Raw genomic sequence first — 14543 nt, 5'->3', positions numbered from 1 at the left:
CGAGTTGAGTGACGAGGTGAAATGTCTTGTGTAAGATCTTCAGGCGAAGTAGGAGCAGGGGACCCAAGCTCAGGGTTGGGGTTGGGTAGTTCACCTTCAACCTGTTCATCTTCCACCTGTTCATTAAAGGGTGAACTAGGAAAGGGATCAGTGATATCTAGTGGTTGGACAGAGAAATTTACAAGAGAATCAGGAGCAACTACAAAAGGATCAGGAGCAGCTACAGAAGGAATATGTGCTTTATCTGAAAAAGATCTAAGACAGAAGAGGAAGACAGGGAGGCATAGAAGTGAGAGAGCTCAACAAAGAGGCAATGTTCCCAAAAGACAACATTGCGAAAGATACGAAGACGATGAGAGACAAGATCATAATACCGATACCCCTTTTGAGTTTCGTCATAGCCAAGAAAACACAAAGCCTTGACTGAGGCTCAAGTTTGTTTTGCTCATGTGGTTAAAGAAGAACGAAACAAGTAGAACCGAAGGAGCGAAGCTGGTGATAGTCTGGAGTTAACCGAAAAAGGCGCTCATATGGAGTTTGATTTTGGATAACAGGACTTGGAATGCAATTAATAATATGAACAGCATAAAGAGGAGCTTCACTCCAAAAAGGGGCAGGAACTTTGGTAGAGAGAAGGAGAGCACGAACAGTGTCAAGAATATGACGAAGTTTTCGTTCGGCTCTACCATTTTCCTGAGAGGTACCTAGACAAGTTAGTTGATGAATAGTGCCATAGGAATGTAAAACAGCTTGAAAAGCATATTGAGTATATTTAAGAGTATTATCAGATTGAAAAATTTTAATGCGTCTGGAAAACTGGGTTTCAACCATTTTTGCAAAATTAGAATATACTTTCAATAATTTAGAACGATGTTTCATATTAAAAATCCAACTATAGTGAGAGTAATCATCAACAAAGACAACAAAATATCGAGACCCACTAATACTAGAGACAGAGGAAGGCCCCCAAATATCAGAATGAATAAGGTCAAAGATATCAATGGATATTGATTCACTAGTATTGAAAAAGCAAAGCTGGTTGTTTTCCTAACTGACATGAAACACAATCAAAATTTTCTGTAGACACTAAACCTAACAAACCTCTAAAAGCCAATTGTTGTACCCAAGAGGAAGATGCGTGAACAAGACGAGCATGCCAAAGTGCAAGGGAAGGAATTGAAGAAAATGTAACAATTGCAGCAATAGAAACTGGAGCAACAAGTGGAAGACGAAAGTTGTCCACGGGAAACATACGCCCAACTCTGGGACCGGTCCCAAGCTCTTGTCCTGTCCTCGGATCCTGCACAATACACCCAGAATAATCAAATATAATGCGATAACCCAACTCAGCTAATTGTCACACAGAAAATAAATTGTAAGAAAGGTTAGGAACATTAAAGACCCAGGAAATGAGAGGTTGGAAGTCGAAACAGAACCTATATTATGGCCAAACATAGTGGAACCATTTGCGGTACGAATAGTAAGAGGATGTGATGCAAGTTTTAGTTTAGAAAATAAGAACGAGTGAGGTGTCATGTGATTGCAACAAGCGGAATCCATAAGCCAAGAGGAAAGAGACATACCAAATAAAGCTGAGAGAGAAGAGGAATAAGATGCATTACCAACCATACGAATGACATTGGCGATGATATTCATAAGGTCATCTCTGGAAATGGTGAAAGTGGATCCAGAAGACTGAACTGTGCAGAGACGGGAGCCATTGGTTGGACACTCTCAGTGTTAGCAACTGTAGTAGCAAAAATGGAAACAGTTGATTTGTTGCATTGATAGCAAGTCTCAATATTATGGCCAAAACGTTTACAAAAATTGCAAAAATGTTTGTTGGATTGTCGGCGACGATTGTTGCAAAAGGAAGAAGGCTTGTCCTTATTCTACATTTAGAAGCAAAATATGCAAAAACAGACTGCAAAAATGAAATCTACACGAAAAACTGGGTAAGGAGCACCTGCACTGCAAAAAGTCAACTTTGAGAAAGTCAACGGTCAACTCCTATGATGACATCAACAAGATGATGTAAATTGATGACATCAGCTAGGGCTTATATGAATGCTGATGTGGCAGTGATGATGTCAGCGATGACGTCAACAGGTGACCCAGCGGCGCATGAGGCGCGTGGTTCAGTCTTCACCGAAGCTTTGGATGGCACGTGAGAGTGCGTGTAGAGTCCGATGTGGCCGATTCTTTTCCGATGATGTAGATCGAAAAAAGACGATACTGATGGCGGCGGGGGCCAGTTGATTGGAGCAGTATTGCCGGCGTGTGAAAAAAAAATTTCTATTCTTTGGCCAGCGCGTGGCGGCGCATGGAGGATCAAATGATGATTATTCCGCTGGGTTGTGTAGATCGGTTGAAAATACACACGGTGATATGTCTTATGTCTTAATCGGAGGTCCAATGTGGAAGATCTGACGGAGGCAATGATCTTGGTGGCGGTGATCGAGTTTTTGGCGGTGAAGATTCAACCTTGGGCACCTCTGACGGCGGTGGAGCAATCAGAAGAGGGCACGAAAAAGGTTTACTGACTGAAGATGTCGAGGCAGTAGAAAATACCAACAAAGACAAAACTGCAAGACACAAGAAAGTTAGAGCAATGGCTCTGATACCATGTTAGAAATATTGAATGATTGTATTGTATTTCCCATCTGAAAGAATGTACATGAGTGTCTTTATATAGGAGGCATATGAGTGCAGTACAAGTAAGAGTGTAGTACAAGAATGTGTGCTATACAAGTAATCTAGTTTGGGCCTAAAGCCCACAACACTATAATACACGTTAGCATAGTAAAAGCACTTTTATGTGGCCAAAAACGAAATTGAAAAACAGGCAGTTTCACATTTCAGAAAATGAAATCATGAAAACTTTTCGATTGGTGTCACACTTAGACAAAGGCATAGTCCACAAGGCATTGAAACTTAGATAAGTGGCAGAACCACTAATTCATTTATAGAGTAGTGTTTATTTCACACATATTATTATACATAAAGTACATACTATTGATGCCAAGAATCACCAATTGGGTTACTCGTCCAAATCAGGAGCTCTGAAAGGTCTTTTAGGATACTGCGAGAAAAAAAACGCTGATCGAAGAGACTATTGGGTTGTTCCCAGTGGGGAGCCTCATATGCTTAAGTTAATTTTAATCTTTGTATTTTGTATGCAGATAATATTTTGTTGTTTTTTACTCATACCCAAGCAAATGAGGTAGATTGTCGCTTTTATAAATGGCTTGGGTAGCTATTGTGCTCATAAATGTCTTCCTTTACATATATAATTGTAGGTGGTTATTTTCTTGAGTGTAACTGTCTCTGTTTTTATAAGAGTTTAAGGCTAATAAGTAATGGTCGTTATTTAATGTGTTATATGTTAGAGCAAAATCAAATGTTAAATTAACATGAGAAATGTGAAAATGGAAAATACAACTTTTAACAAATAAATAAATTTATTTTTGAAAAATTAAAACCAAAGGAACCCTTGCTGTATGCATGTAAGAATCAGCTTGCACACGCAGGCACGATCTTGCGCACGCATGGCAGATTCCAGAAACATAAATAAGGCAAGTTTTCTACATTAATGCTGAGATTTGGAATGAATGCTACATCGTTTGGGAATCATTCCAAACCCTAATTTTCACAATATAAGTAGCTTTACATGGTATATTTTCAAAACACACAGAACTCCCATGGAAAACACTAAGATTCACTAGAAATAGTGAATCAAAGAGAGATTTTTTTTCACAAAACATGCTCAAGTCAATTTTCTTTTGATTATGGCCTTTTCTAGCCTTAATCTCTGAGTTTAAGATTACTAATCACCTTTTTATTGAATTGTGAATAGATTTAGCTAGGGGGAACGGTAAAAAATCAAACCTAGAGAGCTTTTGTTCGAGGTATCTAGTCTAAACTTTGCTTTTTCTTTTCTTTTCTTTTTGCACTTTAATCTTCTTGTTTGCTTTAGTTTCTTTGTTGTAATATGTTTTAATATGTTTATATAGCTTAGGTTTATGTAGTTGTATGTTTTAAAACCATGTTAGGTTGTTAGAATTCTTGTTTTGAAACCTTGCTCTGCCTACTATGTTTCTAGGGTTTCTAGGCAGAAACCCACGTACGCATAATCTTGCCTGCGCACACAAGGTTGTTTATGTGTTCGCATGAACTAGCCCAAAAACCCTAATTTTACTTTATCTATTTTTGTTTCTATTTTCACATGTAATACTTCTGTTTAGACCCTTTTACATGTTTTTATGGTTTTAAGTTTCTATTTCACATGTTTAATTGTTTGTTTGTCTTTCACATATTAGAATTAGGGTTTATCTTGATACGCATTCATATGTTCATGCATAATGCCATAGTTGCTGAGTTATTGCAAGGTAAGTAAAGTAAGTCATGCATTCATATGTACATGCATGTATTTGTTCTACAAAATTTACCCTTCTTTGATGAATATGTGAATGTAAGTCTATATGCAATGCTTAAATGATGATATGATTTGTTTGCTGCCTATATCTCTGCCTTGATTTGATGATACATGCTTCTACCTTGAATAAGATATGTTGACATGATGATAGTAACATGCTAGGGTTTATGTTATACCATGCTAGATGTATGCTAGGTTGGTTTGACATGTATGCTAGATGAATGTTAGGAGATGTCATGATTAGATGTATGTTAGGCTTTGGATGATTGCCATGATAGATGTATGATTAGGTCTTTTGGGATGATTGATGCCATGCAGATTGTTAGATGAATGTAAGTGTGTGTGTGTGTGTGAGAGAGAGAGAGAGAGAGTTAAAATTGCAATATTGAGTGTGCCTTTAATAGGGTTAAGACATAAAACACAATAAGAGTAAGCCAACCTTAGGATTGGACGGTTTTAGGTACCTAACACCTTCCCAAGACCATACCTTAACTTCAGACTCATATCTCTAGTAGAAAGATTAATGGTCCTTTCTTGAGAGGACACTATATGTATGGTTCTTAGACCATGCAAATATTAGGTGGCAACTCCAACGTTCTGTTGTGTCCACGAGATAGTGGATATATTTTTCTCAAAAAAAAAAAAAAAAAAAGAAAGGATCATGGATATATTTATAATTGGTTTATGTGCACTAAATTCATAATCTAGGGTTTGTGTGCACTTTCCAAATTTGATTATTTCTTTTTATACTAACAAATAATTTTTTTGTTGACAATTTATTCATTAATTTCCCATCTTTGCCACTTCCTTTTCATATAAATAATATGATGGTCAATATACTTTTATTATAAAAATCATCCCACATTCAATGAATACTTGTCCCACCATTTTGATCAACACACTATAATTTTTGGGTCATATTAACCATTGCTTTTAAGGCAATTGTTAATAAACAATTTAAAGAAAGTTTTGAAACTATTTTCATGGAATCCATATAAAATATTAATTCATTTATTATTTTTTTTATAAAATATTTTAAATATAGTTCACAAATCAATGTCTTTAAAGCATTTGTTAACATTTTCCTAAACTTTTAGCTCTGGATCAAAATTATTCATCAATGGTCTCAAAAATGATAAGACAACAAAAGATCCCTCAATACGATAGGCTAATGTACATAGAATCCATGTTCCAAGTTCGATTTAGAATAAAAGCCTAGCTAATAATAAACAATACTTAAACAAGACATATCTCCCCTAATCTTCCCACTAAGCAAGACCATAATTGGCCTTAATACTTAGTGCTTTGACTATACTTAGCTAGTGCTAATTTTCCCCCACCAATTAGAAAGCCTCCATACCGTACATGTTCAAGTCTAACTCTCTTTCTTACTCTCTCAATCTAAATATGGATGAGAATATTATTGAAAGTGAAAAATGAGTCTTAATGTTACAATGAGGTGCACCGTTAATATGTAAACAAACACAGCATTCTAACTGAAAGGGAAGAAACTAACTAACTAGCCGTTACCATTAAGGCTAGATTAAAATCTAGCCTTAATGGTAACGGCTTCAAGTAAATGGTGTCTTCAATGCGCACAATTTCATTTGTTTTGTGTATCCGAATACAGTCGTGTGTGAAAGTGTTATTAACACTGCTTTTTATTTTATTTATTTTATTTTATTTTATATATATATATATATATATTCAATTTATAGCAAAATACGCAAAAAACCTAATACAAATCAATGCAAATTAACCATGTAACAACAGTAAAACCAAAGGTGTTTACGGTGTCGTGGTCCAAGAGTCTTGGTCTGCGCCACTAGTGGGGATGCAAAGGTTTTGTTAGTTGAGTACTTTATTTCCTAAAAAGAAACATCTTGTTCAGCCTACTGCATTTCTCATGGATATCTCAAGTCTCTTCTTTCTTCTATGTCTTCTGCAAACTCTTTCTTCATCTGCTTCATCTAAAGCATTTGATACTCTCATAGGCACATCTCTGTCTGTTGAGAAACCAAGTGACAAGTTGGTTTCAGCGAATGGTGAATTCTCTGTAGGGTTTTACCCTGTTGGTGATAATGCTTTCTGCTTTGCCATATGGATGACAAAACCCTCCGTTCCCACAGTTGTTTGGATAGCAAACCGAGATGATCCTGTTGATGGAAAAGGTTCAAAGCTTTCAGTTTCGAAAGATGGCAAGCTTCACCTAACCGATTCAGCTGGCAGTGTCGTTTGGAAAACTAAAACAGAAGCCTTAACCATATCAGAGGCCTCCAATTTGCAACTACGGCTAATGAACACAGGCAATCTTGTGCTTTATAATTTCTCAAGTGTTGCTATCTGGCAAAGCTTTGATTCATCTACAGATATTCTTCTTCCTCAACAATTACTAACATTTGGTACAAGCGTAATCTCAAATAGAGGCCAAGGTCTATATTCTTCTGGCTACTATAAGTTCTTTTTCGATGAAGATAATGCGCTCCACCTGCTTTTCCAAAGTCCCAAACTTTCAAGTCTCTACTGGCCAGACCCATCCCTTAAAAATATTTCAGATGCCGGGATTTGTATCTACAATACTAGTAGAGCTGCACTACTAGATGACACAGGATATTTCTGGTCATCTGATCATTTCAAATTCTATGCAACAGATTTTGGTACAGTGACTCAGAGACGATTAACGCTTGACGCTGATGGCAATCTTCGATTATACAGTTTGCAAGAGATGAATGGGAGTTGGGATTGGGTTGTAACATGGCAAGCCATCTCTGATCCATGCAGGATTCATGGCATCTGTGGACCTAATGGTGTGTGTACTTATGATCATGTCTCTGGCCGAAGATGCTTTTGCTTGCAAGGCTTCAAGATGAAAGATCATAGTGATTGGTCTTCTGGTTGCGAACCAGAATTTAATATCTCTTGCGACCATCGAGATGAGTCTACTTTTATCCAACTTGCTCATGTTGATTACTATGGCTCAGATATAGACTTCTTACAGAATCTTACCTTCCAGGACTGTCAAGAAGAATGCCTAAATTGGTGCAATTGCAAAGGTTTTCAATATAGATTTAGCGTGGAAGATGGTGGCTATAACTGTTACCCCAAGTCTCGGCTACTAAATGGACGCCGTTCACCAAATTTTGATGGAGATCTTTATTTGAGAGTACCCAAAGCTGGTATTTCCAATCACAAGATGCCTGATGAAGAATTTAGATTGCAGTGTTCGAGCATTGTTTCTAAGCAAGAAAGAAGCACATATGAAAATAAGACCGTAAAGCTTTTGCTTTGGTTCGCCACAGCAGTGGGAGGAGTGGAGTTCAGTTGTATTGTCCTGATCTGGTTTTTCTTGTTAAAAACAAGTAAACGTCCAGCCTCCACTGCACAAGGATACCTAGGCCTAACAGCTAAATTCAAACGATTCACCTTTAATGAGCTAAGAAAGGCAACGCGAGGATTCAAAGAAGTGATTGGACAAGGAGCAGGAGGGATTGTATACAAAGGTGTATTGCCTGATCAGCGAGTAGCAGCAATCAAGCGACTCAATGAAGCTAACCAAGGAGAGGCAGAGTTCCTTGCAGAAGTAAACACCATTGGGATGTTGAACCACATGTATTTGATAGAGATGTGGGGATACTGTGTAGAGGGAAAGCATAAGCTCTTGGTGTATGAATACATGGAGCATGGATCTCTAGCTGAAAATCTTAGTTCTAATTCACTTGATTGGAAGAAAAGGTTTGAAATTGCAGTGGGTGCTGCCAAAGGCCTAGCTTATCTGCATGAAGAATGTTTAGAGTGGGTTTTACATTGTGATGTAAAGCCTCAAAATATACTCCTTAATGCTGACTATCAACCAAAAGTAGCAGATTTTGGTTTATCTAAATTACAGAGTAGAAGTAAGATTGATCATTCAAACTTCTCGAAAATAAGAGGAACTAGAGGTTATATGGCTCCAGAGTGGGTCTATAATCTTCCCATCACTTCTAAAGTGGATGTATACAGTTATGGAATTGTGCTGTTGGAAATTGTAACTGGAAAGAGTCCAAATGCCATGCATACCTCGGACAATGGAGAAATAAGGGAGCATAAAAGGTTGGTCATGTTGGTAAGGGAGAATGTTAACATTGGAACTACAGAGAAGTCATGGATTGAAGAAATTATAGATCCCATGTTGACTGACAATTATGACAAGGCTAAGATGGAACTCTTAGTTAAAGTGGCTTTGCAATGTGTTGCAAAAGATAAGGATGAAAGACCCACCATGACTCAAGTGATAGAGATGCTTATGAGCCATGAAGATTAAAGTTGTTGGGAAACTAGTTTAGAAATTTTATGTACTACAAAATACTTCTAACTTTTTTCAAGGTGTTCTTCTTCTTCCATTTTTTTTTTCTTTATTTTGTTTTTTGTGAAAAATATCTGTGAGTGGACTGTAATAAATTTATTCAATATTTTATCCATACTTCCTCAATCCTCATAGCACTACAGATGTTTTTTTTAATACACTGGCACACTTGAAAAGTGATATTCGAGGGGATAAGACTGGGCCCTTTAAAGCCTAAGCCTATCGCATGGGCTTAGAGGATCTTTTTAGTCTAAGTCCATCAAGCCCTGCGAAAGCTCCCAGGCTTCATGTCCAGCCAATGAGACGCTCGGTCCAAAACCCCATATGTGACCCAAAGATGGGTTACAGCTTACAATTATGAGAAAAAAGTTATACATTTCTTAATTTAAGTAGTGAGTAGTGACCAATTGATAAATTTATAAGTATATTAATAAACTGAAAAAAAGAGTGATGTATATTTCTAATGAATTTATTTAATCTCAAAATATTTTACTCATTCATTTAGGTTTTTTTTTAAATTTTTTTTTAATTATAGAAATCATTCATTTAGTTAATTATGAGTGATGTATGGTATCAAAATACCTTTTTTTTTTTTTGAGAATCAAGTCAATACTTTTATTAATCAATGAATACTATCATGAATAACAAGCTGTTGCACTTCACTTGGGATGTCATTTGACCAAACATGGGGACAAGGTAAAGTTTTAGCAGCCTTAGCTAGTTTATCTGCTACGGCATTCCCTTGTCTCTTTACGTGGATAATGGTAGCTGATACGAAGTTCAAAGCCAAAGCTTTAACATCATCCAGAATATGACCAAAAGAGCTGTAGCAAGAAGTGCCCGAGTTGATAGCATTTGTGATGGATTCAGAATCCCCTTCAAAAACCACGTCTGCAAATCCAAGCTGAAGAGCGAACCTTACGGCTTCTCTAAATGCGATGGCCTCTACCTCCTCCACTGTTTCAGGTAGTACCATTCTGTCTGAGAGAGCACCACACACCCTTCCATCTGCATCTTTGACTACTACTCCAACTCCCGCTTGCCAAATTTCTTTGAACAGAGCTCCATCATAATTGACTTTGTGCTGTGATATTTGGGGCGGGTACCAACGTGTTGCACCTACGGGCCTAAACTTAGGTATGGGAGGCTCTTGTGCTAATCGGTATTCGAGTAATCTCTCTCGCATGTCCTGGTACAGCAGATGAAATGGAAGGGAAGATGCGTGTACCCTTGTGGCATTTTTGAGGATTTCTTCTTCCCACCAGACCTCCTTGAGTATTTGACAGCCCCACAAGGCATGAACAGAGTCCTCAACTTCCTCATTGCACCATTCGCATAGTGCATTCCTTGTGACATTCCTGGTCAGCAGATTCTTTTTGGTGGGGAGTGAATCACGACAAGCTCTCCATAGGAAGTGCTTGATTTTATTTGGAACACTCAGGGACCAAATTCTTCTCCAACAACTTGTTTGGGCCGAAGTATCAAAATACCTTTTATTTCTTTGTTTTGGGTGTCAAAGTTTGCTACAATAAAGTGCAATAACATATCCTATGATACAAATAGCTAGATAATGCCCGATAAAATGAACCACAAAGTTCTTTTACGGTTAACAAATATCAGTCCTATACATATTAAAAAAAAAAAAAAAATACCAGTCCTATATCCCATAAAATAAAAAAAAGTCCTATGCCGCGTAATGCATGAACACTATAATCTCTATTTTCCATTGGGCATGTTTAGTATGCAGAAACTGAGAAAAGGAATAACTATTCCTTTGAAATCATCATTCGGTATTTCGTTGCATATTTATTATCAAAAGGTTCATAATAGTTATTTCTTAACCTACCAAGGGCGACCCCACCTTAAGGCCAGGGTGGTCCCAGATCCCAGGACCATCCTGACCTGAATTTTTTTTTTATATATAATAATTTAAAAAATTTTATTTATCTACCCTTCAAAAAAAATTTTGGAACACCCTCACTTTTTTTTATACTAATAAAATTAATTTTTCGTCCAAAATTTGTTCTACATTCAGTAGATGAATGATTACTTGGTTATGTACATTAAAAGAGATGTAGCTTGTAGTATTGATAATGAGACTATCATGCAACAATTTTAAAATATGAAAACTTGTAGAAGGCAATTGTAAACTTTATATATTTGCGTTTTTTATTTTATTTTATTTTATTTGTATCTATATATGAATTTCTCTTTTTATTAGATTGTATAATTTATACTTCTTAAGGAACACTCTGAGAAAAATTCCTTGAGCCGCCACTGTGACCTATGTAATAGCTAAAGAAATCCCTAAAAATCATCTTTGACTACTATTGACCAATTAATATTAGTCTTATCAACTTCTATTATACAATGGAAATTAATATTATGTTTGTTGCAATGGAAAATCTTATATGAAGATAGTTTTTTTTGTATTTTTATGTGTTTGATAGTATCAGAAAATATGGGTTAAAGGAAAACCATCTCTTAATTTCTCTTATTTAGTTTGATATGAGATAGTGTTGTTTTCCACTAAAAATTTCTGGAAAACAACTCTTGCTCACTTAAAGTTAAATAATTAAGGAAAATAACTTTATCTCACACAAAACTAAATACGGGAAGTTAAGAGAGTTTTCCAACTCATTTTAAGGTTGAAACTAAATATAGGAAGATGAGATAATTTTCTAGAAAATACTTTTTAGAAAATGATTCATTTTCCAAAAAATGTTATTGTCGAAACAAACAAATCCTAATATACATTTTTTTTTCTCTTGTATAATTTGTAATTTCAAATATATATCAACTTTTTAGAAAATGTGTATTTTTTTATTAAAAAAATTTATGTTAAATATTTTCATAATGAAATTGTTAGTAATCAGAATTTAATATTTAGAGGAGAGGTTCTTTTTTTTCCCCTTTCTAATATGTATGGGAATAGTTAGTTTTAATAAAGAACAATGATATTAATTATAAAAAGTAAAAATAATTTTTTAAGTTTAATTTTTGGGATATTTGATTGGAATCTGATTCCATTCCACCATCTTGTATCATGCTCAATCAAACTGTGAAATATAGATTCACGGTTTTATTAATGTGTTATTACCAAATAGATGAATAACAATAGTTATCTCAATACAACTTCTTGTATAAATACTAATACTTAGTCCTATTTCTAAGTAATCATCATTCTTGTGTACCAAATGTATCCTCTATTTTGGCATATCATATCAAATCTATAATATATATTATTATTATAATATAAAAGTTAGATCCTCAATGCACACAATAATGACACATTTCTTTTTGACAATTCATAAAATTTTATGACACATAAAATTGAAAAGATAACATCATTTTTTTTTTTTTTTTGGAGGAAGAAAAAAGATAATGTCATGTGGTAGATAATTATTGGTATATGTCAATTTTTTTTGTCATTTGNTATATGTCAATTTTTTTGTCATTGTAAACAATAAATTCCACCATCTATAATAAATACCCACTACAAGCTCTTTTAATACTCCATCAATTTTTTCTTAAGTTTTTCCCCCTCAAAATTTTTTATGGGTAACCTAAAAGCATATTTGCAATTTTTTTTTAGAATAACCAAAATAAATAAATAAATAAAAACCCTAAAAACATTAAAATATGCTGATTGTTGTATTTGTATTCTAATCATATGTCATCCATGTTTGGTTGTATTTGTCTTTCTTTGATCTCATTCTGTAAAAACTAAATCCAACCTCCTTAACATGTACATCCAAGATGGAATAAAAGCCAACATAAATTCCAAACCAGAGTAAAAAGTATGACAACAAAATTAGTCTAAGGTATAAGACACTCAAATACATGGCTGATGTTGAAGACTATTCAACTCAGAATCTATTTCTAGCAAAATCAGACAACCACAATAAATGGCAGGTTATCCCATAACCAATTCCAATTTCCATCCACTACAAAATAATTTCTACTATGTTTGGAGTTCATTTACAAGCAGCCTTCTGTCCAGGAAGACCACCATCCTCACAATGAAAATTATATAACGCAATACCAAGTTCTAAAACAATTCTAATATATGGACATTATACAGAGTGCTAATCCTGTAATCTAAGAAGAGTAAACATTGCATAGGAAGTGCTAATCCAAGAAAGCGTAAAACATCAAGAATAAGTATACAAATCCATTTCAATAAAACAATCCACTTCATTACTTATCCAAAAAAAATAAACAAGCCACTTCAATTTGAAAACTTTGCAGTGTCAAATACAGACTTTGCTCTTATCCTTTCACATAGTTCCTAATCATTGTCATAAGAAGAGCAACAATCATAAGCATGCAAGGCAATTCAAAACCCAACACCTCTGCACATTAACCATATTAATATAACAAAATCACCCCCCCCCCCCCCCCAAAAAAAAAAAAAAAAAAAACTACTGAACCAATACAAAACTAACTATTTACAACTACCACAATAAATAAATAACACTGTTAAAAACAAAATACCCAAATTTTCAAAATACCAGAGAGATAGCTTTATGAAAAATCAACACGATCAATATTGCTTCAAGGGAATGAGTCATGAGGGAATGGGTAAATCCACAATAACCAGTGAATGAAGCATCTTAGAATCACACAGAATTACCCAAATCCGCTTGAAAATTGGAGCAATCAAACAGTATATCATCAAAATACATGCTGGAAATACGAATACCACAGAAACCAAAACAAAACCATAAAAAGAGTGATATAAACCCTAAAATCAACTAGAAATATGCGAATCCAATCCAAAATCAGAGCAATCAAAGCGAATAACAGAGTATGGACAAAATTACTGTATTCAATAAGAAATGGACCTTAAATAACAATGCAACTGAAATTCGAGACGAATCAAGCAAAATGATCTTCATGCCGCAGTGGTGACTGAGCTTGAAACCCTAGAAATTTGGGGGAGATTAGATGAGGCAGGCAAAGAGTAGTGGGAAGCAATCCTAGTTATGCTTGGCGAAGCATTCATAATAGTCTGGTGATTCTTAAGGAAGGTACTAGATGGAGAGTGGGGAATGGTAGGCGGATCCACATTTGGGATGATAGATGGCTTCCAACACCCACCACCTTTAAGGTGATCTCGCCTCCGGTGGAGTTTGGCAATTTCCCTATGGTCGCCTCTCTCATTGATGAGGACACAAAGTGGTGGAAATCCGATTTGGTGAGGTCTATCTTCCTGAAGCCGATTCAATTCTCAAGATTCCTATCAGCTATAACCTCCCTGATGATCAGCTCATTTGGCTGGGCAACAAAAGGGGTTCTTTCTCTGTGAAAAGTGCTTATTATATTGCAATGAGAATTGTTGAGGTTGACTGCATGGGTGAAAGTACCACTGTGCACTCCCAACCCCCTTTCTGGAAAAAAATTTGGCACCTTAACGTTCCTCCAAAAGTCCGGATCTTTGCTTGGCGTGTATGTAATAATGGTCTTCCAACTATGCTTACTCTCTAGTGTAGAGGCCTAAACTCATCTGGGTTTTGTCCGCTTTGCGACAAGGAAATAGAATCCATCCAACATGCTCTCTTCCTTTGTCCTCACGCTAAATGTACTTGGGCTGCCTGGCTGGACTGCCATTTGAACTTGACCTCCATCAATGATGACATTATGAACATTGCTGCCAAGTTTATTGATTTGGGAAAGCTTCATGACTTAGACTTATTTTTTATGGTGGCTTGGTCTATCTGGGGAAATAGGAATCAAGCCTTTCACAATGATGCAGGTATCCCA

General features: G+C 35.7%; 2 protein-coding genes across 2 annotated transcripts; one reads left to right on the top strand and one right to left on the bottom strand.

The window, feature by feature from the left end:
• Positions 1-6341: 6341 nt before the first annotated feature.
• Positions 6342-8803, top strand: LOC111991710 (putative receptor protein kinase ZmPK1). Its single transcript, XM_024023501.2, has one exon. It carries the CDS (start codon positions 6342-6344, stop codon positions 8733-8735), a length of 2394 nt encoding a protein of 797 aa, XP_023879269.1. The 3' UTR covers positions 8736-8803.
• Positions 8804-9399: 596 nt separating this feature from the next.
• Positions 9400-9963, bottom strand: LOC111991715 (uncharacterized). The gene has a single exon (XM_024023505.1). The coding sequence runs from the start codon at positions 9961-9963 to the stop codon at positions 9400-9402; it is 564 nt and encodes a 187-aa protein (XP_023879273.1).
• Positions 9964-14543: the final 4580 nt, after the last annotated feature.

This window comes from Quercus suber, unplaced genomic scaffold (genome assembly GCF_002906115.3).
Source record: "Quercus suber isolate HL8 unplaced genomic scaffold, Cork oak 2.0 scaffold_726, whole genome shotgun sequence".
In the NCBI taxonomy this organism is placed as follows: domain Eukaryota; kingdom Viridiplantae; phylum Streptophyta; class Magnoliopsida; order Fagales; family Fagaceae; genus Quercus; species Quercus suber.
Note: the sequence above shows the minus strand (reverse complement) of the source record. Positions and strands in the feature narration are given on the sequence as shown.